Raw genomic sequence first — 22751 nt, 5'->3', positions numbered from 1 at the left:
TGCTGTTTTATGGACAGTAGAAAGCATGTCCAAGATACTGTACTTTAAAAGCTTTCCTTTTTCTATAGTATAAGTTCATCTTTTCACTCAAATGTTATTTAAGATAAAATCTTTTTATAAAACAGAATTTCTAGGGAATCCTTTCTTAATCTCCCTTAATTTATTCTTGCTTACTATCAAAAGAATTATTTTTCATCATATGCATATAGATATAGTTGTATATAGATAGAGATAACTCAATACACTGTTAAGAAAAATACTTCAGATTATAAGCATTATTTTAATATGGGAAAACCCTGAGGATTCATATAAAAGCTATACTTTGTAGAAAATTTATCAAGAATTTTATGATGATTTATATTTGTTACAAAAGTCTTGTTGTTATTCTTTATCCTTTTGCAATATAAACTGAAATCCTCTATATGAAAACCAAATCATGTTTTTCACGAATGTCTCAGCATTGTGTGAGCCTTTTTAAATGTATGCATTAATAAAGAATGACATAGTCATTTTTAATTCTTAACTCGCTGGACTATCTCTCAGAACTTCTTCCTTGACATGGTCCTTTGGAAAGTTGTGTTCAATCGAGACAAACAAGGAGAATATCGCTTCACCACCACACAGCCACCACAGGTTGGAAATCAGCCCTTACTCTCAATTCTTCACGTCAGTTGTGTACTCTGCATTGTGTAGGGTGGTGTTCTGTTGTGTGTTGCTCAACCTTTTCCTCTATGCCTGGCATTTCATTTTTTTGTAAGGAGTCCTAGAAGATTCGTGGCAAATATTTGTTACAGTCTTTTTAGGACTTCAGAAATTTCATAAGGCTCTTCTCCATTCCAATCCATATCTTCTCTGTGTGTGAAGGTCTTGTTCTCAGTGGTAAATTTTTTCATTTCTGTCTGGCTTAAATTTTATGTTTTCAGTTTTTATGAGTCCCATTAGAGGCTAAATGAGATTCATGTAAATAAAGTTATGGAATGGGAATTGTTTCTTCATGTATCAGAGTCCAGAGGTCAAAATTCTGAGGAATTATTTCTGATTTCTTGTCAGTTACTGTGCCAATTTTGGGTGACTTTTTGGTTTTCCCCAGCATATGTCTCTCATCATTTAGAAACATTTTCAGAGAGATAGTGTTCATTTTTATACAAACCATGGTTTAAGGACTTTTGACTTTCTTTGTGGTGAAAAGAAAAGAGAAGCAGATGAATAAAACCCATTTTTTGGTGTTAGGATGTTGAAATTCTTTTTTTTTTTTTTTTTTTTAGGATGTTGAAATTCTTGATAGAAAATATAGGTTAGTCTTGTTTTTTAAACCAGTACCATTGAATCACAGCTCTGAGCAGCTTTTTGAGTATAGAGAACTTGACAGCATAAAGTTCCACTCCCTCATTGTGCCCATTGCTGTTTGTAGGTGGGCGATATGCTTTATACACGAGTTCTAAACCTTTCACTCATCCCAAGCCAGAAAGCAGCGTTCCGAATTCAAGAGGATTCCCTGGCTGGGTCACTCACTTATTTTTAGCCTTCTTTTACCTGAATAGCTATGTCCTGAGCTTTGCTTTGGTAATTCATCAGGCTTGATGCCTGGTGTAGTAGTATCACAGGATCACTTTATAAGAAGTTCTATAGAGCACCATTTCCTTTTCTAATGCTTGATGATGAGTAAGGATAGTTTTGTAATAATGTGATAAGTCTGGAATCTGCTTTAGTTTCTTTTTCTCAAAGCAGTGTAAGGCACAGTTGTCCCTAGTAAGTATGACCAGAGCTGTATTAGAGAGAGGCTCAAGTCCCTGAGCTACATCTCCTCTGTGTCTTGGTTACCTCACTACATTGCTTCAAAGGGTTAACTTTGGGTCCTGTCATCAGTCTTCATATAAAATATTTGTACTGGCAAGGCCTTGGCCAAGGAAAACATTTCCCTTGTTTTTAGCTTTTCCAAAGAGATCTCCAACTATTGATCTAAACAGGAAACGCAGGTTCTGAAGAGGAGCTGTACCCTAAGTCAAAAGTGGGTATCATAAAGCTCCTTTAAAACATTTGAATTGGAAAGCCTTCCTCACTTTTCAACCAAAATTAAATGGCAGAAAATTCTATCATTTGCTACATCTTTTTTCTAAAATTGTGTCCTCATTATTTTTAAGAGTTTGTGCCTCTTATGTGAACTTGTGCCTCTTATGTGAGGTTGTACCTCTGAAGTGTTCTGGGGAGAGAGTGGTCTGAGCAGGGAGGCTCCCACCGGCCCCATGTGTTTACCAGTTCTGAGCACCACTGAGTACACAAGAAGTTTGGCCTTCAGTTTCTAGGGTCATGTTTTAAGAAAGCATTTTTTAAATCATTGGCTTCAGAAAAGAGAGTTCTTATAACCTCTTAGCACAGAATGCTGTGCTTTCATCTTCCAACGCTTCCGTTTGTAGTTTGCTCTCACTGTTCATATTTGTGACCCTTGGAGAGCCCATCAGTTAGTCAGATTACTGTAAGGCTGTAGTTCTCAATTAGGGGTAATCCCCCCATCCTCCCGGGGACACGTGGCAGTATCTGGAGACATTTTTGTTTGTTACAATTGGGGGGGTGGTGGGGGTGAGGTTGCTACTAGCATGTGGTGGGTGGAGCCTGAAGATGCTGCTGAGTAAACATCCTACAGCAGCGCCCACGACAGAGACTGTCTGGGCCAACATGTCAGCAGTGCCGAGGCTGAAAAAGCCTGCCGTAAGGTGAAAAAGCAAGTAAAGATGAGAGTGACCTGCTACACCTAGGAGCCCATTCTGTGCTCTTTCCTACCAAGAGTCCCATGAGGTCTTCTAAGATCGCAGCTCTCAACCTTCTCTGTTAATGTCAGGGGAAGAACAGCCATGTGTCTTCATTCCTTCCTTACTACATAAACCCAGAGACCACTGAGTAAGGTTCGAAGTTTCACAGCTAAAGACCCTGGACTAGGCTCCAGGTCTTAATGCAGTTGAGTTGTGAAGTCGAGAACCTCACCTAGAAATCTCAAGTAACCACGTCCAAAATATCTGGTGATCTGCAAGGCAGCTATGTAACACCTCCAGAATCCTTCCAATCTTAAGGTGTTTCTAACTTCGTTTTATACATAAAGAAACAGCATTCAGTCAACTTGCCATGGTTATGCAGCTTATGAGTGGCAGAGCTGGGAGTTGAAGCCAAGGTTTCTGATTTCAAGAGGAGTGTTTTTTCCACTGTGCCACACTGTCTCACATTGTGAGGCCACAGAGATGCAAACTAATAGAACAATCAAGTGACAAAATGGAGACAAAGAACAGCTGTTTTCAAAACCTACTTTTTATGGTAGATACTGTGAGGCATTTTGTATAAATTCTCTCTAGTTGTTACAACCACCTAAGAGGTTAGGGTAGAGAGACTGAAGATATCCCTGTCTTCACAGATGAAGAAACAGTGTTAGAACTGGAATTCAGGTTCAGTTTTATCTGGGCCCAGGACATAATATTCCTATAACAGAAAGCCTCCATCTGTTCTTTAAAAACGAAATAAACCTTTAGGTGTCATTTTATTTAATAGTAGACATTTTAGATATTATGTTTATTTGGCCCACTGAACATACATACAGCTAATCTAATTTAGATACAGAAAGATTTTTATATAATAGTCACTTATTTCCTACAGTGGTTCTTTTTCTTATTAATGCACAGTGGCCTCAGTAAATGTCCATTGAATCAAATTGAAAACAGGTTAAATAAACCATTTGTAAATAATCAAAGTTAAAACTTTTATGTAACTAATTATTTTTTTTTCTGTAGTGATCTTTAGCAGCTCCAGATGTTAATACTTATTCTCTGACAAAAATAGAAAAGAAAAACAAAAGATTCTTGAGATGCAGTGATTTTCAAGTAAGGATATTCATCACAAATGCCTTGAGCTCCACCTTTGATCTACTGAATGAGAAGTCTTCAGTGGAGGGGCCCATCACCTGTGTTTTTCTGTACAGCTTTACCCGTGTTTGAGATCTGTGCTTCATATTCTCTTTCGAAGAAGCGTTTGTGCCTACCCTGTGTCTGGTAAACTGAGGCTGCTTAGTGGTTAGATGTGGAACTGGAGTCATACCATCATGTATTTTGATAATGCCTGAGAATGTGTCCTGATTATGTTTCCCTTTTGGGGGAAAAATCCAGATGTTAGCTGTAGTCTTTATTGCCACTTAGGATATTATTCGAGTTTATTTAGATAGAATGCTCATTCTGGTTGTTTGTCTTATATTCAGGATTGGTATGGAAGAAGAGTTTTATGAAAACCACAGCACCATTACATTTTCCCATAAGCATGGCTTTATATCTTACATACTGCCTATGAAAACATTTCCTAAAAGACACTGCTAGGAGTTAGCTGGCATTGGGGTTCTAGAATGAACAGCTTGGACTGGTCTAAGAAGCAGGAGAATTTTAGCTGTAGATCTTTTTAAAAGTTCTTTGTGTTTTTTTCTGCTGGGCTGTGGTAGCCACTTTGCCTTCTCTGAGGGATACACTTGGTTATTTAACCACTCCTGTCAGGAGCAAATCACAAGATCCAGCTGCTGGGGCTCCTGTGTTCTGCTTCAGAGACTTACCGTAGATGTTTGGCGAGGTCTTGATGCTCATTCTAAGCCCCGTGATGCTTCATCTCTTCCCTCTCCTTGTGCAGTGCTTGCCTTTGTCCTGTTGCCACTGTCTTTTCTCCCTTGATTTAGTTCTATTCTAGCATGCCTGTAGCACTGTTTATTTTCTGTACCAGTGAATTATGTTGTTTAAGGATGTCTGTGGTATGCTTGTGTTTGTAAATGAACAAGCCTATGCTTGCTTATAGTGTATTTTTTGTGTATGCTGTTTGGGGGAGGTGAGGGTACAAGAACAAAATATGAGTCTAATTGTAGTGGAGGGGGAATCCCTAGTGTTCCTTGTGACTGAATTTATTTTTAAAATTGTAACAAGTGTATGTTGCTTTTAATAGGGACCTGAGGATTCTTTTTTTAAAAAGCATGCACATTAATGTGAAAAGAATTGTGATTCAATTGTGATTCTGTTTGCAGTGGGTTTCATTTTAATTTTATTGCTTGCCTCATTTTCCACAGGTGGGGAAATGATGGATTTTATTATTTTGTGTGTGTGTGTGTGTGTGTGTGTGTGTGTGTGTGTGTGTATGTCTTACATTTGAATACACTTGGCTGTGACTTTCCTTAACTCAGCCTGTTTTGCATTGCTTTCAGCACAGCTGGCTCATCTGGACAGACAAGGCTTATATGTTTCTGCCTTTTTTTTTTTTAAAGTCAGCATTCACCATTCACCCTTTTCTGTGATCCTTTAACAGTGCTACTTGCTGTAAGATAAAAAGTGACAGCTTTCACATTGATTTAGGAACAATAAATTTTTTTTTCCCCTGCAATTAGACGGAAGAATTTAAACACCTCGGGGAAGAGATAGGTCCAAGTAGTGAACTGTCGCCTCAGATTAAATATTAAGGTTTGTCATGTATACACCTATACCGAAAAGGAATTATTTGTTATTTGGATCACCTGAAGAGTCCTATAGCTAACCTCTTCTATATTCTAATGCTAAATGTTTTCTTGTGGACTTCCTTTGAGGTGATGGTAATAACTCTCCTTTTAGCTATGACAATAAAGAGGCTACTAGATGAATAATCCTCAAATCTGTATCCCCACTAACCCACCCCACCCCTAATTTAATATAGCCTACTTGTGACAAACCACCGTTTTTGCCTTTAAATTCTTGGTAATGGTGCAGCTTACACTGTTTTGTCGACAGAGTAAACTAGAAGGCCTTCAAAAGCATGTCGTTATTGCGTATCATGCTCTCTGCGGCATGCCCACCCCCAGTTCTGAAGAAGGAGAGAGTAGTAGGTTCCTGATGGTTGTCTCAGTACGATGAGACCTACCAAGTCAAAGTGTGAAAAAGTTTTAAAGAGTTTTCATTTTAAAGTAGTTTTGCTATTCTCCATTGGCCAATTTAGAAACCCGTGTTTCAGGATCTGTGTTATAGCAAATTTGCCTTTCTTGATCATGAAGATACTTTGCGAGTTAACATTAGAATGCTTCCGGAATTTTGTGAGATTACAGCTGACCCTTGAATAATGCCAGGATTAGGGTTGCTGACCCTCCCCACAGCCAAGAATCTGCTATGATTTATATAGTTTATAGGCCTTCTGTATACAGGGTTCCTCCATATCTGCAGATTCAACCAACTGTGGATCATGTAGTATTTGCTAAAAAAATCCACATGTAAGTGAACCTGTGCAGTTCAAACCCGGTGTTGCTCAAGGGTCATCTTTACTTCAGTTGAGCTTAGACCTGGTTGTAGCCTAGGTTATATGTTGAAGGCCAAACAAAACAACCTGGGATTTAAATTTTGCTTTGTAGAAGAAACATCCAAAATAGTTAAGAATTGACTGTTCTTCAGAGGTGAATATAACTACAGGTCTCAGTATAGTCATTTAGTTTTGTTTCATTTATTTCCGGTTCCAATTAAGACGAATTCTGAGGGCCTGTATTGAATTTACATTTTTGTACAATAACCAGGGACTCTGCTTTCTTGTCCTTCAAGAACTGTTTATCTAAGATCACATCCAGTAAAAACATTGGGATTGATCCGAAGGAATTCTGTGACAGCAGAGCTTTTTATAATGAAATAATACGAAGAATTAGTACTTGCTTTATAGTTTTCTATGTACCTCTTTCCAGTTGTGGAGCACCATGGGGAAACCATCATTATAAAATAAAATTGTTTTTATGTTCATGAGAATGTGGTTTTAAAAGAAGTGATTGACATTAAACATGATCTAAGTTCTGATTTTGACCCAACAGTATTTACAGAATGCTTTGAAAGGTGATATTAACAGTAGCAGTGGTATCTTTACACTGTTTTCTTTCAAAAATGATCAGGTGGTTAAGTTGCTAGAAGCAGTAGTACCAAAAGATAGTTTAGGATAGAACGAGGGTTTTCATATTAAATATTAAAACTTTTTTCTCTGAATATTTGGAAGTTATTCTTAATACATCAGATGTTTTATGTTATGGAATCAGACTCCAGATATACAAGTTATTTTTAAAATGTATCTGCATACAGGAGGAAGTAGGAACATAGAACTAAATAAAATGAAGTATAAATTACATGGATACTTTAGAAATATAATCTTAAAAAAATAATGTTCCTAAATAATGGAAAGCTGACTTTTTTTTTAAGCGTGGATTTTTTTTTCCTTTCCTTCATGTATTTGTTGTGCCCAGAAGTAATTTTCTCTTATTTTTCTGTGCTGATGAACTGTGCTTTAACGAACTTGTTAAAAACAACAGCTCTTAATCTACTGGGTGTTCCTCTTTTTCCTTATTTTCTTAGGAGTCAGTGGATTGGTGGGGAAAATGCTGCTTGTCCTGGGCCCTGAACTGTAGGAAGAAGATGCCAAAGGCCAAGTACATGTATCTGGCCCAGGAGCTCTTGGTTGACCCGGAATGGCCACCAAAACCTCAAACAACAACAGAAGCGAAAGCTTTAGTAAAGGAGAATGGATCATGTCAGATCATCACCATAACATAGCAGTGAATCGGTCTCAGTGGTATTCTAGTAGCAGTATTGAGGAGAATGTAAATGTAGGACTTAATCTGATCCTGTGCGTCAGAATGGCACCCTTTCAATTTATGTCCCTTCCAATATAGGAGCTGATTTGAGGGTTTTTTTTAAAACAAAACAAACAAAAAGAGATTAGCCTGTCAGTTAAATTAATAATCAAACTTCAAAGTCCTATACCTTCATTCAGTAACTCTAAATATTATATATATTTCCAGAACTTGCTTGATTGTTATCCTCAGTGATACTCTTTATAGGGTACAGAAAAAAGTTGGTATCTGGAAGGTGTTTAGATATTAGCTTCTAAGACTTTAGTTTATGCCTTTAAATTTATTTTCACAGCCCCCTTATTAGGAAAAGTCATCATTTATATACAGGCCCTAAATTTGTGGTTGATAAATAAAATGGGTGTTAATTAGCCTCCAGTGAAAATAGGTACAAAGCCTGTTTTTATTTGATTTCAGTATTTCTCCCAAAGAAAACTTAGTATGCATACCACCAGTTCCCTTTAATAGCATAGAGTTAGGAGTGAGTTTTATGGTGTTGTAACTCAGGTAATTTCCATTTATGGTTTTATATTTTCTGTACAAACTGCCTGGGTTTTATTTTTTCTAATCAGCAAGGTGCTTCACTGCCTTCTTGAGATGTCCCTCAAAGCTATTAAATGGATCTTGTGCTACGTCTGGTGTCAGTAGTATAATTTGCTTTAGTTAAATGTTGTTGAAGCCTTTTCAGTAGGAAAAAAGCTGATTTCTTTTGGCAGTAGATGTAGATCTACCATTCTAATATCTCTTCATACCTATTTTTTTCCTCTCAGGCTTTATATTATTTTAAATGTCTTTTTATTTTCCTCTACGTCTTTAATTACCTAAAGACATAGGATAATAGTTTTTTGTTTTTTGAGTTAGAATTTTACCTCCTAAAATTTTAAAGGTTTGATGTATGTCTCTCCTGTTAATAATGAGGCTCAAAAAAATGAGTGGTTTTGAATGACTGCTGTTTTTTCAAAGCTGTATGAACCTGGCGAGTTTGTTTTATGCCATTAGGTGGCGCCAGAGGTCAGAGTTTACCTATTTTGGATTGGGTGTTTGCGAATGAGCATATTTGGTTGTGGAAATTTCTGGGAGAAAAAAAAATGAAATAAAGTTAAAAAGAAAAGTCATTCATTGAGCCAAAAGAAATGTGGAAGATATTTTTCACCTTTCTGTTTTGCCTGGTTAATGTTTAAATTCTAAACAAAATTAAGGTAATTTAAAAATGCCTTTATAGGTAAGATCCAGCAGTTTGGCAAAGACCAAAGTTCTGATAAACAAGAAAACTGATACTGCTGTAAAGTGGACACTAAACTACTCAGATTGTGTGATCTTATCCTGTGCTCTTCCTTGACCGATAGCATGCTTGTGCTTTCTACTTCTAACTGATCATTATTTTCCTGATACATATTTACCAATTTGATCAAATGTTACCCAGAACCATAAGACCAAATGGTTCTCATTTTTTATGCTGCAGAGACCTGATGATTTTTGGTTAACTGTAGAAAAATGTATGTTACACTCAGGATCACTGTTAACTGCTGTGGCCACTGATGATTCTTACAAAAATATAATCAAAGTTTTCCATCAAAAAAGTATGATACTATATTAATACACATTAGATGATAAGAACAATTGTTCCATGAATGATTCTATGAAGCTATGCATCTTAGACCTCTTGAGCTGTGATTAGCACTGTTTTTATAGTTACTTACTCTCTTTATCATTTTATAATTTCCACATTCAGTTCACTTCCAATACATACGAGTGATAGTCTTCAGTGATCTCCCACAATTGTAAATTTTATTCTTTGATTTAAATACTGAAGCATATAATTAAAGTAATTGCGAAGTAGCAGCTTAAAAATCCAGCTATCAGATTGTATTTAACATCTTTAAGAGCATGATCATAAAGAGCTATATTTTTGACAACCTCCCCCCTTTTTTAACATTTAGATTTTATAAGGGTTTTATATCACATCTGTCCATATTGTTTTCAAAGGAATGAGGTTTTTAGGTAGGTGGACAAAGCATTTGTAGGAGGTTAGATTTGAACATAGACAAGGTGGGTTGTTCAGGTTGAAATGGATGGCTTCCAGAATGTGATTTGAAGAACGCCTGTGAGTCCAGGTGTGGGTCTTACTTAGTGCCATAGATAGACGAGTCCTCTCTCTGTAGGTCACCATTACGTAGTAATTTTGAATTTCACATTAAATTATTTGAGTGTATACAGATCTAAATTTTAAAATCTGTACATATATTATTTTGACGTATTAAGATGAATAAATATTGCTGATTTAAATTTTATTTATGCACATACCTAAAGGACAGAAATGTCCAGGAAAGTAACTGTTAAATAATATGTAACTTTTTAACTTTTTAAATAAATAACAAGATTTTTAATGTGTGTCTCCCTCAGGGTTGTTTAAAGGTTTTTTTCCTCCCTCAGATATAAATAGTGGTAACTATATGTTTTGTATCTTCTAGCACCAACTGCTGTAAAGCAATGCTGCAAATAATGCTTGAATAAAAGTGGCTAAGCCAACAACAAAGTAAAACCTTTTTATATGTTTTATAATCCCTACATTCGAAAGCTTTCCAAATTGTACTTGCATTTAAATAAAACTGTTGCAGTTTTTACTATTCATTTTGTTTCCCGTGTTTATGAAACTACTGCACAGTTTCAAAGGCATGGAAAATTATATCAGTGTTTATGTACTCTGTTCCCCCAAACGGCTATGGATCCAATGTCCAGAGAAGAGCAAAATTCCAGCTTTAGAAGACATTCTAAGATTTCGTGCATGCAGTTTTGACATATCTGAAAATACGCTTTTTGTATATTTATGGTGGGAGGTGGTTGGGAACTTTTAACAAAATGTTAATTTTTGTACAGTCTGTAGGCATTTACACATATTTTTAATGTATTAAGATTTGGTAATTATGTGCACATGAAATTAATAAAATAATTACTTCCTGTTACGATTTGTGAATTCCCTAAGACTTTGGATTTTTTTAAGTAACTTTATATCAGAAATGATACTGCATCTTTCTATTTTTTAAATAGTATTGCTGCTCAAGAATGGTACCCTGATGTCAAAAAGGCATACATTCAGAATTGTACATTCAGCACTGTAAATAACCTTATGAAAAATTTTTGATTGAAGCTGTTCAAAATAAAGATTTGAATAATATATATAACATTTCTTTTTTTCCTGTGTCTTTATATACGTTTGTTTGCTCTTTAGTTGCATGAATACTGCCCAAATACTCTGGATTTATTTTCCTGCTTAATACTTCCCCCATTTCTCTCTTTCTTTTTAACTTTGAGTTTTTCAAGAAAATAATGTAACTTGCCACACACCACGTCATGTCTGTGACCGGCCCATGGAAACCCATCAGTCAGATACAGCGTAGAGCGAAATGTTAAGCATCAGGAGGTCTGAGGGAAGTGGTGAAATAGAAGACTAGGGACTTAGAATTTATTAGTAGTTGGGAAGATCAGACGGAAAGCTAATGCCATGTAAGCCATGGTAAGTTTGAGGGGAAGCGGCATCCATGGATGCAAAAAGAGCGCTCCATGGTACAGGAGACCTTGGAGCTAACTACCGGCCATAGGAATCCCAGAGAGGGCAGGATGTGCTGGGCCTTGTGCTTGGGTAGGAGGGCTTTCCTTGTGTCACAGGTTCTGCAGGAGCCATGTGTCCTCTGCTGTGGGCCATGTGGATGGTTGGCTGGTGTGAGACCTAGTTTGAGCCCCAAGTTCCTTCCATTCTCTGTGGGTTGTGTAGCAAATGGTCGTGTCCCTTGCACCACAGCCTGCAGGTGGCAGTACAGTTCTGCATGTCGCTCCTTCCTTTTCCCCCTCCATCACTGCCAGGTGCTTTACTCTGGGTATATACTGCAGGGAAGGACAGAGGGAGTTCTAGGAGTTTGAATGAGATTGTCCCCGTACCAAGTTGGGGTTGTGGTTACTCTACAAGTGCAGAGATCGCTGCTTCGCCCTGGCCTTGGAGTCTCTCCCACGGAGGAAGAAAAGCATATCTCATTCGGTAGATACCTGGTTTTGAATGGCCAAACCCTGTAAGCCAGGGTTCTGTGACTGATACAGAAGCTGCCACTTAGGACAGCAGATTCCTGACTTGTTTCATGGATTCCAAAATCCAAAGGACTTGAAACACGGGTGCCGTCATTACTTCAGTGCTCAAAGTACTTCTCATCAATTTGCTCATTGGATCAACTCTGCTCCTCCACTGTCTGCAACTTCTGTGCCCAGTGTTCCCTTCTTGGCCCATCATAATGTCCTCTCTTCAAAATAAAACTTGGAGGTAATTCTCACGGGAGATCTTCCTGGGGAAATGGGCTAAAGAAGCTTCACCCGAATTTGACTCGAAGTCGTACTCTGATTATCCCACAGTACCTTTTCCCAGGCCTCTGTCATGCTGGCTTGTGGCATTTGATGGGCAAGGGGCCTTTCACTTGGTCTGCCCGTGTCACTGACTCACTGGTCACCAGGGGAGCTGTTCCAGGCTCTGGAGCTGCTTCCCTTGATTTAAGCGGAAAGACGGCTCAGTGGCTTTCCCTGTGTTTTAGGACTGCATATGCTTAGAAGATTATTTCAGTCCCTTCAGCATTTAATGGGCTTCGACTGCATTTGGCTACACTAAAGGCTGAATAGATTTCAGTTCCTTTTCTATAACACCTGACAATGTCGATTTGGGGGACTTTTTTCCCAACAATAAAATAATTTAAGAACCACTTCTGTTGTACCACTGCACTCAGATTCCAGAGGTTAATGTTTATTCTTTTGCAATTCAAGCATTGACTTTTCCCAGTATTTTAAGATACCTATATTCCTACCTTTTTTCTTAAATAATGCCATTTTCCCTTCCAAATCACTTTATATTTGCATGAAAAAAATTTTAATAGTGACATTAAGCACATTTGATAAAATTTCAAAGCTCACAGAAAGGTATATAAGGAAGTCACCTTTTTTCCTGGTTTCTCCCCCGAAGGGGGAATACTAAAGTTTCTTGGGTGTATTGTTCTAGAAAAAATACATATGCTCATATGTTTTTAAAAATCCTACACACATAGAACCCCATGTTATATGCTATGCTGCCCTTGTTTTATGTCATCCAGTGTATTTTAGAAAGTTATGTCAGGGACTTCCCTGGTGGTACAGTGGTTAAGAATCCGCCTGCCAGTGCAGGGGACGTGGTTTCGAGCCCTGGTCCGGGAAGATCCCACATGCCGCGGAGCAAATAGGCCCGTGCACCACAACTACTGAGCCTGCGCTCTAGAGCCCACGAGCCACAACTACTGAGCCCGTGTGCCACAACTACTGAAACCCGCGTGCCTAGAGCCCGTGCTCCACAACAAGAGAAGCCACCGCAATGAGAAGCCCGCGCACCGCAACGAAGAGTAGCCCCCGCTCGCCGCAACTAAAGCCCACACGCACCAACAAAGACCCAACGCGGCCAAAAATAATTTTTAAAAGGTATGTCAGTACTTGCAGCTCAAATCCATTCTTTTCAAAGTCTGCAAGGCATCCTATTGCATGGATATACTATAATTTAAACGACTACTTCCCTATTGATGGTCATTTAGATTTTCTTTTTTTTCTATTAAAATCCTGCAAATAAATTTTTGTGTACATGTCTTAATGAGCATTCCCATAGGACATATTTTTAGCAGTGGAACTGCTGGACAAAGAATATGTATGTTTAAAATTTGGTTGATACTACTAAATTTTCCTCCCCAAAGTTTGCTACCATTTATATTCCCACCAACGTAGTGTAAGAATATCTACTTCTTCACACTTCATGAAACACTGGACGTTTTCAGGCTTTACATTTCAGTGTGGTGTTGGTATAGGGATTATCAAATAGCCCAGAAACAGACCCACACAACATTCATCAGATGTTGATTTATGACAGTGCTGACGTTGTAGCTCTGAGGGAAGAAGGGATATACATATATAGGACAGCTGGTTATCCTAATGGAAAAAAATAAAATTGGACTTACAGCATACACAAAAATCAATTCTAGACAGATTAAAGACCTAAATGCGAAGGACAAAATTCTAAAATGTAATAAGGTGTTATAGGAGAATATTTTTTTGGCTTGAGAGGAGAGGAGGAATTATTTTAATAGGCATAAAAAACAAATCTTAAAGATTAATAACTGCCTATATCAAGATTTCTGTCCATCAAAAGACAGCAGGTGGAAAGGCAAAGCACAAACTAGATGAAGATATCTGTAACACCTACAGTTGGCAAAGGATTAGTATCCTGAATACATAAATAATGCCTACAATTCAGTTTTTTAAAGACACAATCATACATACTTTGCATATAGAAAAATGGTCAAAAGAACCCAAATTTCTCAGAAGATGAGGCACAACAGTCCCTTAAAAATATGAAAAGATGCTCAAGTTCATAATTCAACAGGGAAATGAAAAATTAAAACCATACCGAGACAGTTATTTCATACGAATGGCAAAAATTAAATTTAAAAATTCAATTCCAAGGCATGGGTGGAGATGTACAGGAACCGTCATACCCAGTAGGTGGCAGCATATATTGGCACAGCTACTTCGCAAAGCAGTTTGACATCCCTGTGCTCAGTTGAACATGTGGACACCCTTCCTTCAACCCAGCAAGGCCATTATGGAACATGTTTGAGAATGGTTTTAGCTTTACTACTCCTAAAATGAAAAAAAAAAAAAAATGAGTAGGGCACTTGAGAATGTCCTTAGCCTTATTCCTAAAAGGGGGAGAGGGGAACTGGAGTAGAATTGGAGCGAAACGGCAGAAAAAGGAACACCCAAAGGAAGTGTAGCCCAACCAGGGGTGTGGTTGCTGCAGTGGCCCAGCTGTGTCACTACTGGACACACATCACAGAGTCATATTGTGCCTCTGGGGAGAAACTGCTCTCCCTCCCGCTCTTATCATTCGGCTTTGGCCATAGGACTTGGGTGATATATGGTCTCTTTCTCAAAGTTTGAAGATATTCGTCATTAAAAACCAGAATATGCCCTCTGAGATAGGGTCCTTAACATGACTTTTATTCTGGGAAAGCCTTTATCCTCAGGATGCAAGGATACTTCCCTCTTCCTCTGGAAAGTGCCAGGTCACATGCAAAGCTCTAAGCCTTTCAGTTGCTTTGGGGTGCAGCACCGTTTCAGGTAAGGCCAAATATTTTAAAAATTAGTATGGGCAACTGGAGGGCTCGGTTAGTCTGTACGAATAAGAAATAAAATTTAGTACAAGAAGCAATTCGTTTAAAATTACATTGTTTTGGCAAATTAGTATTACTGTATGTATTTCACAGATAATTCAGTGCCACGAGTACTAATTTTTATTTAAGCATCTTAGAAGTGATAGCTCCTTATTTATGGCTCAATCAGAGATACTACTCTCAAATTCTAGCTCTGTGACCCTGGTTAAGTTACTTAACCTTTCTGTGCCTTAGTTGCATCATCCTTTTAATTGGGGATAATATTAGTACCTAACTCATAGGGTTATTGTAAGGATTAAGTGAATTAATTTAAATAAAGTGCCGAGAACAATGCGTGGTGTAAAGTGATAGGTACCATTACCTACTATTACCTACTTTTTTTTTTTTTTTTTTTTTTTTTTTTTTATGCGTTACGCGGGCCTCTCACTGTTGTGGCCTCTCCCGTTGCGGAGGACAGGCTCCGGACACGCAGGCTCAGCGGCCATGGCTCACGGGCCCAGCCGCTCCGCGGCATGTGGGATCCTCCCAGACCGGGGCACGAACCCGTGTCCCCTGCATCGGCAGGCGGACTCTCAACCACTGCGCCACCAGGGAAGCCCCTATTACCTACTTTTCTCAGTGTGGTTCACTATGATGGGGTGGTCCTGTTTTAGGGTAAGTTGGCACTGAAGATACAGCATGATTGTGATAAAAGGAATCAGGTGATGGTTGCTGCTGTTTTAACAGACTTTGCTGTTCCCTTCAGGGCTGTAGGTCATAGCCACCGCAGGCTAAGTCATGAAGTCAGGAGCAGGGCTATGTTCACAATGCACACTGCTCTGTGATGTCTGTGAGCTTGACTGTGAGAAAGATCGTTTTAATTAGTTCTCTCTATGTAAAGATTTAAAGGTGTTGACTTTTCCATAGCTTGAAACTGCTTTCATTTCAACGATTTGAACTAAGAGTGGAAAATCAGTAAAACGAACGAGGCCTCGTAGTGTAGAATGAACGTCTTTTCACCACCCAGGAAAATCAGCACTCCTAAGAGGGAGACTTCACTTGTACCTGGGTAACATTCAAAGTCAGTGATAATCCTGGCGAAAGGATCATGCAGGGTTACAAGACTGAAATTGGAGCGTTTGTCCTTTGTGTGTTGCCCACAGATCTGCCGCGGTCGCCTTTCCAGACATGCTGAGGAGAGCTCTGCTGTGCGCCGCGCTCGGGCTCCTGCGCGCCCAGCCCTTCCCCTGCCCACCCACCTGCAGGTGCATTTTCCGCGACGCCGCGCAGTGCTCGCAGGGTAGCGTGGCGCGCATCGCGGCGCTCGGCTTGCCCACCAACCTTACGCACATCCTGCTTTTCCGAATGGGCCCCGGCGCCTTGCTGAACAGCAGCTTCAGTGGCATGACCGTCCTGCAGCGCCTAATGCTGTCCGACAGCCAAGTTTCGGCCATTGCTCCCGGCACTTTCAACGACCTGATAAAACTTAAAACCCTGAGGTTATCGCACAACAAGATCACTCATCTTCCAGGCGCGCTGTTGGATAAGCTGGTGCTCTTGGAACAGTTGTTTCTGGACGGCAATGAACTAAAGAGCCTTGACCAAAACATGTTTCAGAAACTGGTTAACCTGCAGGAGCTCTTTTTGAACCAAAACCAACTCGCTTTCCTCCCTGCTAGCCTCTTCACACACCTGGGGAACCTGAAATTGTTGGATTTATCGGGAAATAATTTGACCCACCTGCCCGAGGGATTGTTTGGGGTCCAGGTTAAGCTTGAGAAGCTTCTGCTCCACTCGAACCAGCTCGTGTCTCTGGATTCGGGGCTGTTGGATAGCCTGCGCGCCCTGATGGAGTTGCAGCTCGACAGAAATCACATCCGTTCCGTCGCACCCGGCGCCTTCGACCGTCTGCGAAGCCTGAGCTCTTTGACTCTTTCCAGAAACCGCCTCGAGTTTCTGCCCTCTGCCCTCTTCCTTCACTCGCACAATTTGACCTTCCTGACCCTGTTCGAGAACCCGCTGGAGGAACTCCCCGAGGTGCTCTTCGGGGTGATGGGCGGCCTGCGGGAGCTGTGGCTGAACGCCACCCAGTTGCGCACCCTGCCTGCCGCCGCCTTCCGCAACCTGAGCGGCCTGCGGGTCCTGGGGGTGACGCTGAGCCCGCGGCTGAGCGCGCTCCCGGAGGACGCCTTTCGGGGCCTCGGCGAGCTGCGGGTGCTCGCCCTGCGCTCCACCGGCCTGGTTTCCCTCCCCGCCGGCTTGCTCCGCGGCCTCGGCGGGCTGCGCCACTTGTCGCTGCGCCGCAACCGGCTGCGGACCCTGCCCCGCGAGCTCTTCCGCAACGTCAGCAGCCTGGAGGAGGTCCAGCTTGACCACAACCAGCTGGAGACACTGCCCGGAGACGTATTTGAGGCTCTGCCCCGGCTGGCGAAGGTCCTGCTGGGGCACAATCCCTGGCGCTGCGACTGTGGCCTGGGGCCCTTCCTGGCGTGGCTGCGGCGGCACGCGGGCCTTGTGGGTCGAGCCGAGGCCCCGCTGTGTCACGGCCCCGGGCCGCACGCCGGCCTGCCGCTCTGGGCCCTGCCCCTCGGCGACCCCGGCTGCCCGCCTTCCCGCAGCCTCGCCCTCGGCTCTTCCGAAGGCCCCCAGCAGCCCACCCTGCCCGCCGCCCCTGCCCGCGCTTCCTTGGGACCCAAGCGCTCCGAGTCCTGGGCGTGGGCCCGGCCGGTGGCCGAAGGCAAAAGTCAGGACCAGAACCTGTTCTGGGGTCTCTATTTTCTGCTTTTAGCTGCTCAGGCCATAATAACCGGGATCATAGTGTTTGCGATGATTCGACTCGGCAGGCTCTTTCGGAAATTAATCAGAGAGAGAGCTCTGGTTTGAGGCAATGGTGAAACCTTGCAATTAATTAAAACGTGACCAGGGTATTGTTAGACGTGGCTCTGGAGAGAGTCCCGACGGGTTGCCGCTGTCTTCCTCTCCCTGCTTCCTCTTCCTCTTCTCCCATCTCCCTCCCTCTCTCCCTCCCTCTCTCCCTCTCTCCCTCCCTCTCTCCCTCCCTCCCTCTCTTCCTCCCTCCCTCTCTCCCTCTCTCCCTCTCTTCCTCCCTCCCTCTCTCCCTCTCTCCCTCTCTTCCTCCCTCCCTCTCTCCCTCTCTCCCTCTCTTCCTCCCTCCCTCTCTCCCTCTCTCCCTCTCTCCCTCTCTTCCTCCCTCCCTCTCTCCCTCTCTCCCTCTCTTCCTCCCTCCCTCTCTCCCTCTCTCCCTCTCTCCCTCCCTCCCTCTCTCCCTCTCTCCCTCTCTCCCTCTCTTCCTCCCTCCCTCTCTCCCTCTCTCCCTCTGTCTTCCCCTTTCAGTCTCACCTCCCATTCCCGCCCCCGCCCCGTACCATTTACAGTCAGAAATTGTGGCTGCCTGCTGTGCCTTTGTCTCCTTCTCCGTCGTTGTGCATCAGGGGGCGCGGGCTGTGAAGGCCCCTCCCAGTGCCCGCCGTGCCGGCAGGAGGGAGGGTTCTCTCCACTCTTTTCGGAGGGAAGGTGCAAAGGAGGCAGCCAGCTTCAGTCCAGGGCCCGCCTCCCGCACCTGGCAGGTGTCTGGTAAATGTTTGTGAAATGAATGAATAACATGAATACAGGGGAATCCAGTGATAATGGCTTTTCCTAGCGGAGAAGATGGAGTGCTCGCTTTATCTACTTTTATTTGAAAAGCAGAATTCTTCCAGTTCTTGGACTTCCCTGGTGGCGCGGTGGTTAAGAATCCGCCTGCCAATACAGGGTACACGGGTTCAAGCCCTGGTCTGGGAAGATCCCACATGCCGCGGAGCACCTAAGCCCGTGAGCCACAACTACTGTAGTCCGCGCGCCTAGAGCCTGTGCTCCACAACAAGAGAAGCCACCACAATGAGAAGCCCGCGCACGGCAAGGACGAGTAGCCCCCGCTCGCCACAACTAGAGAAAACCCGCACGCAGCAACGAAGACCAAACACAGCCAAAAATAAATAAACAAATTTATCTTAAAAACAAAAGAACTTTTCAAAACAAAAAAAAGAATTTTTCCAGTTCTTTTTCTGTCCTGTTTCTTCTCACTTTATGTATGTCTGACCTGTGGGGTTTGGGGGAGAGCGATGAACTCCATCCACACAAAAGCATATTTTCAGAGCAGGTCCGCTGTGTGATAGGCTGAGAGAGAGAAAACCCAGCCTTCCCTCTGGGAGGTCGGTGCCCAGCGCAGAGCCCTTACAGCAGGGTCCGGGCTGAGCGCCGAGGAGCGGGGGAGGGGCGGGCACGAGAGCAGGTGGGACGGGGGTTAGAGGAGGAGCGGGGGTGTTCGGGGGGTCTAAGTGTGGGGCCGGGAGCGCCCACTGTCCACGGATGCGTGCCCGTGAAGCGCTGCCCTGCTTGTTCACGGGGCCTGTGAGTTACTACTTGCTTCCTACAGGGGTGAAGACTGTCATTTTGACACTGGGTTGGTTATCATTTCCTGAAACTAAACGCTACCTCATTTCACAAGCATTTACGGAGCACCTGACAGTGACAGGTGTTCATGAATGTAATGATAAGCTTGGGGTTTAGTTTATTATGCTCGGATCACGTTCTCATTCATTCCAGTTGAAGGCATAAAACTCTTGTTGCTTTCATTGGGTGTCTGCTTGTGAGAAGCAGTGGTTAAAACGCAGGCTGGAGAGTCGGAAGGGTTCAGATCCCACCTCCACCTACTAACTCCATAGGACTGTGGGCAAGGCACCTGAATTCTCAAAGCCTTGGTTTCCTCATCCCTGGAAAGGTGTAAATAGTACGTGCCTTTTAGAATTGCTGTGAGAACTAAAGGCAATAAAGCATCTGATGACAGCCCAGTGCCCTGCATATAGTAAATGCTCAGTAAATGGTAGCTCTTATTATTAAAGGGCAAGCAATTATTACTGCTGTCATCATTTCAAAAGAAGAGCTTTGAGCTGTTTTTTTTTCCCCCTCTGTGTATATAAAGATGAGAGCAAACATCCTCAAACTGGAGATAACATTCAAGTTAGTCTTCACTTGTGGGTGGTCTCAGCCCTGTGTGGTCAGGCTCTGTGCTCAGGGTCCAGAGAAATGGGTCCTCCAACAACCACTGGATGTGGAGCAGAAAGAGCTGGGTTCCTGGCATTGTAGGTGCACTTCTCTTTCAAGGCCAAGTTCACATGTCTCCTCCTGGTGAAGTCTTCCCTGACTGTCCTAGCAGATTAAAGCATTCCCTTCTGTGTGCCCCCCTCTCAGGCTATCTGGCACTAGGCACCCTCCCACTCCAACTGGTTCTGCTCACCCTTCACTCTAGGGGTTGTGTGTGTGTTTATGTGCCTCCTTGGCTTATTTATTTACATTGCTCCAATTTTGAATCTACCTACAGCATAAAACTCATCCTCTGCATATAGTATTCTTCAACTGTTTTTTCTGGGCTAACACATTTTTGAGATTTATCCACATGAAGCATTTGGCTCTAGTTCATTCATTTTAGTAGCTACATAATATTCTATTGAATGAATATACCACAGTTTATCTGTTCTCTTGTTGATGGACATTTACTCCCAGTGTTTTTTCTTTTCTTTTTATGGCCCATTACTCTACATCCTTACCACCTCTTGATAATGTCAGAATTTTTAATTTTTGTCAATCTGATAGGTAGGAAATTGTATTTCATTGTTGTTTTATCTTATATTTCCCTGATAACGAGTGAAGTTGAACTTATTTTTAAATGTCTATTGAATGTTCCGATTTATTCTTAGAATTATCTGTGCATATCTGTCAACCAACTTATAATGGGGCATTTTGTCTTTTTGGTATTGATTTCTAGGAACTCTTTACATATCCTGGATACTAATCTTCTGTAAATTATATGCTTTGCAGGTATCTTTTTTCTGTTCTTATTTCACTTTATTCATACCATCTTTTGGGGAGCAGAAACTTTAATTTTAATTTAGTGAAGTTTAGCAATAAAACTTTATAGTTTGGGCTTTTGAAAAAAAACCCTTGTCTTAAGAAAATCTTCCTGGGGCTTCCCTGGTGGCGCAGTGGTTAAGAATCCTGCTGCTAGTGCAGGGGACCCGGGTTCGAGCCCTTGTCTGGAAAGATCCCACGTGCCAAGGAGCAACTAAGCCCGGGTGCCAGAGCTACTGAGCCTGCACTCTAGAGCCTGCGAGCCACAGCTACTGAAGCCCGCAAGACTAGAGCCCATGCTCCACAACAAGAGAAGCCACCGCAATGAGAATTGAGAAGACTTCACACCTCAAGGAAGAGTAGCCCCTGCTCGCTGCAGCTAGAGAAAGCCTGTGTGCGGCAATGAAGACCCAACGCAGCCAAAAATAAATAAATAAAATGGATCAATTTATATATAAAAAAAGAAAATCTTCCTACTCTCAAGCCATGAAATTACTCTCCTTTATTTTCTTCTAAAAGTTGTAAAGTTTTTCACATTTAGATCTTTAGTCCACATGGAATTTATTTTAGTATACGGTGAGATATAGGGAGCCGACTGTATTTTTTGCAAACATACATCCTATTGTCCCAGACCATTAATCACACAGTCCATTCTCTCCCCGCTGGTTTGCAAAGCTGTCATTTATCAAGTTTCCTTATATGCGTGGGTTGATTTCTGGGTCCTGTAGCCTAAACCATTGGCCTATTTATCTAGTCTTATACTCACTGTCTTCATTATTGTAGCTTTGATAATTCTCAGTAGAGTCACCACTCTACCTTGTTTTTCTTCAGAAAAGTTTCATCTATTCTGGGCCCTTGGCAGTTCTATGCATATTTTAAGGTCAGCATGTCAAGCTCCACTGAGAAACCCTGCTGGAATTCTGATAGGCAACTGGCATCCCCCAGATCGAGTGTTCAAGAGAGAGATATCAAGACAGAAGCCAGTGTCTTTTATAGCTTAGCCTTGCTAGTCACATTTCATCAGTTCCTCAGTATCCTACTTGTATACGCAGGTCAGCCTCGTCAATGTACGAGGGCACCAGCTGGAGTGAGAACACCCGGAGGCAGGGATCACTGGGGCCATTCTGGAGCCTGGCTACCATGGGTGTGTAAGTTTTTGTGGTTTACTCTTAACTACCGATTTAATTTCAATGGTCATAAATCTGTTCAATTTTCTATTTCCTCACTTTTGTTACATTATATTTTTTTTGTTTTTTGTGTTTTGTGGTACGCGGGCCTCTCACTGTTGTGGCCTCTCCCGCTGCGGAGCACAGGCTCCGGACGTGCAGGCTCAGCGGCCGTGGCTCACAGGCCCAGCCGCTCCGCGGCATGTGGGATCTTCCCGGACTGGGGCACGAACCCGTGTCCCCTGCATCGGCAGGCGGACTCTCAACCACTGCGCCACCAGGGAAGCCCACATTATATATTTTTAAGGAAATTGTTCATTTTGTCCCCACATTTTCAAATTTGTTAGCCTAACATTTTCCATAATATTTAATTTCTCTGTTGTATCTGTTGTTGTCGTCCCCCTTTTAATCATCCTTAATATTGTTTATATCCATCTTTTTTTTCTAGATAAACTTCACGAGTGTTTTTTCTATTTTCCTACTTTTACTGAGAACAAACTTGGGGTTTTGCTGCTCCTTTCTACTGTATCATTGTTTTCTATTTCATTCATTTTCGGCTTTATTATTTCCTTCCTCCATTTCCTTTGAGTCTATTTAGTTGTTTTTCTCTTCATGACTTCTTAGGTCAGATATTTAGCCCATTAATTTTCACTCTTTCTTCTTTTTCGGGGCGTAAACTTCCCTTAAGGACTGTGTTGAGGTTGATGACTTTTATGTTCTCTTACTGTAATTAACATTTTGGTGTTTGTTGAAAATGAATACAAAAGAGTTGATGTTATTGTTTCTTTGGAAATATTGTTTACTATAGTGTCAGGTAGTACATTGTAACTACATTTCCTTTCTAAC

At 41.9% G+C, this 22751-nt stretch overlaps 2 protein-coding genes across 5 annotated transcripts in view; both read left to right on the top strand.

Annotated features, from left to right (window-relative positions):
- Positions 1-10814, top strand: part of ATP13A3 (ATPase 13A3) — a 79678-nt gene extending 68864 nt beyond the window's left edge. For 2 of the 4 annotated variants that reach the window (XM_032629287.1, XM_032629288.1), the window contains exons 33-34: positions 544-633; positions 7356-7553. In XM_032629287.1, coding sequence (XP_032485178.1) covers positions 544-633; positions 7356-7553 — 288 coding nt within the window. Of the gene's footprint in view, positions 1-543; positions 634-7355 lie in introns of all 4 variants that reach the window. The other 2 variants (XM_032629289.1, XM_032629290.1) reach the window with 2 other exon arrangements.
- Positions 10815-14768: 3954 nt separating this feature from the next.
- On the top strand, positions 14769-17826 carry GP5 (glycoprotein V platelet). The gene is made up of 2 exons (XM_032630975.1): positions 14769-14800; positions 15996-17826. The coding sequence occupies exon 2, from the start codon at positions 16021-16023 to the stop codon at positions 17713-17715; it is 1695 nt and encodes a 564-aa protein (XP_032486866.1). The 5' UTR covers positions 14769-14800; positions 15996-16020; the 3' UTR covers positions 17716-17826.
- The last annotated feature ends 4925 nt before the right edge of the window (positions 17827-22751 follow it).

This window comes from Phocoena sinus, chromosome 4, assembly GCF_008692025.1.
Source record: "Phocoena sinus isolate mPhoSin1 chromosome 4, mPhoSin1.pri, whole genome shotgun sequence".
NCBI classification, from domain to species: domain Eukaryota; kingdom Metazoa; phylum Chordata; class Mammalia; order Artiodactyla; family Phocoenidae; genus Phocoena; species Phocoena sinus.
This window is presented reverse-complemented; position numbering and strand designations above follow the sequence as displayed.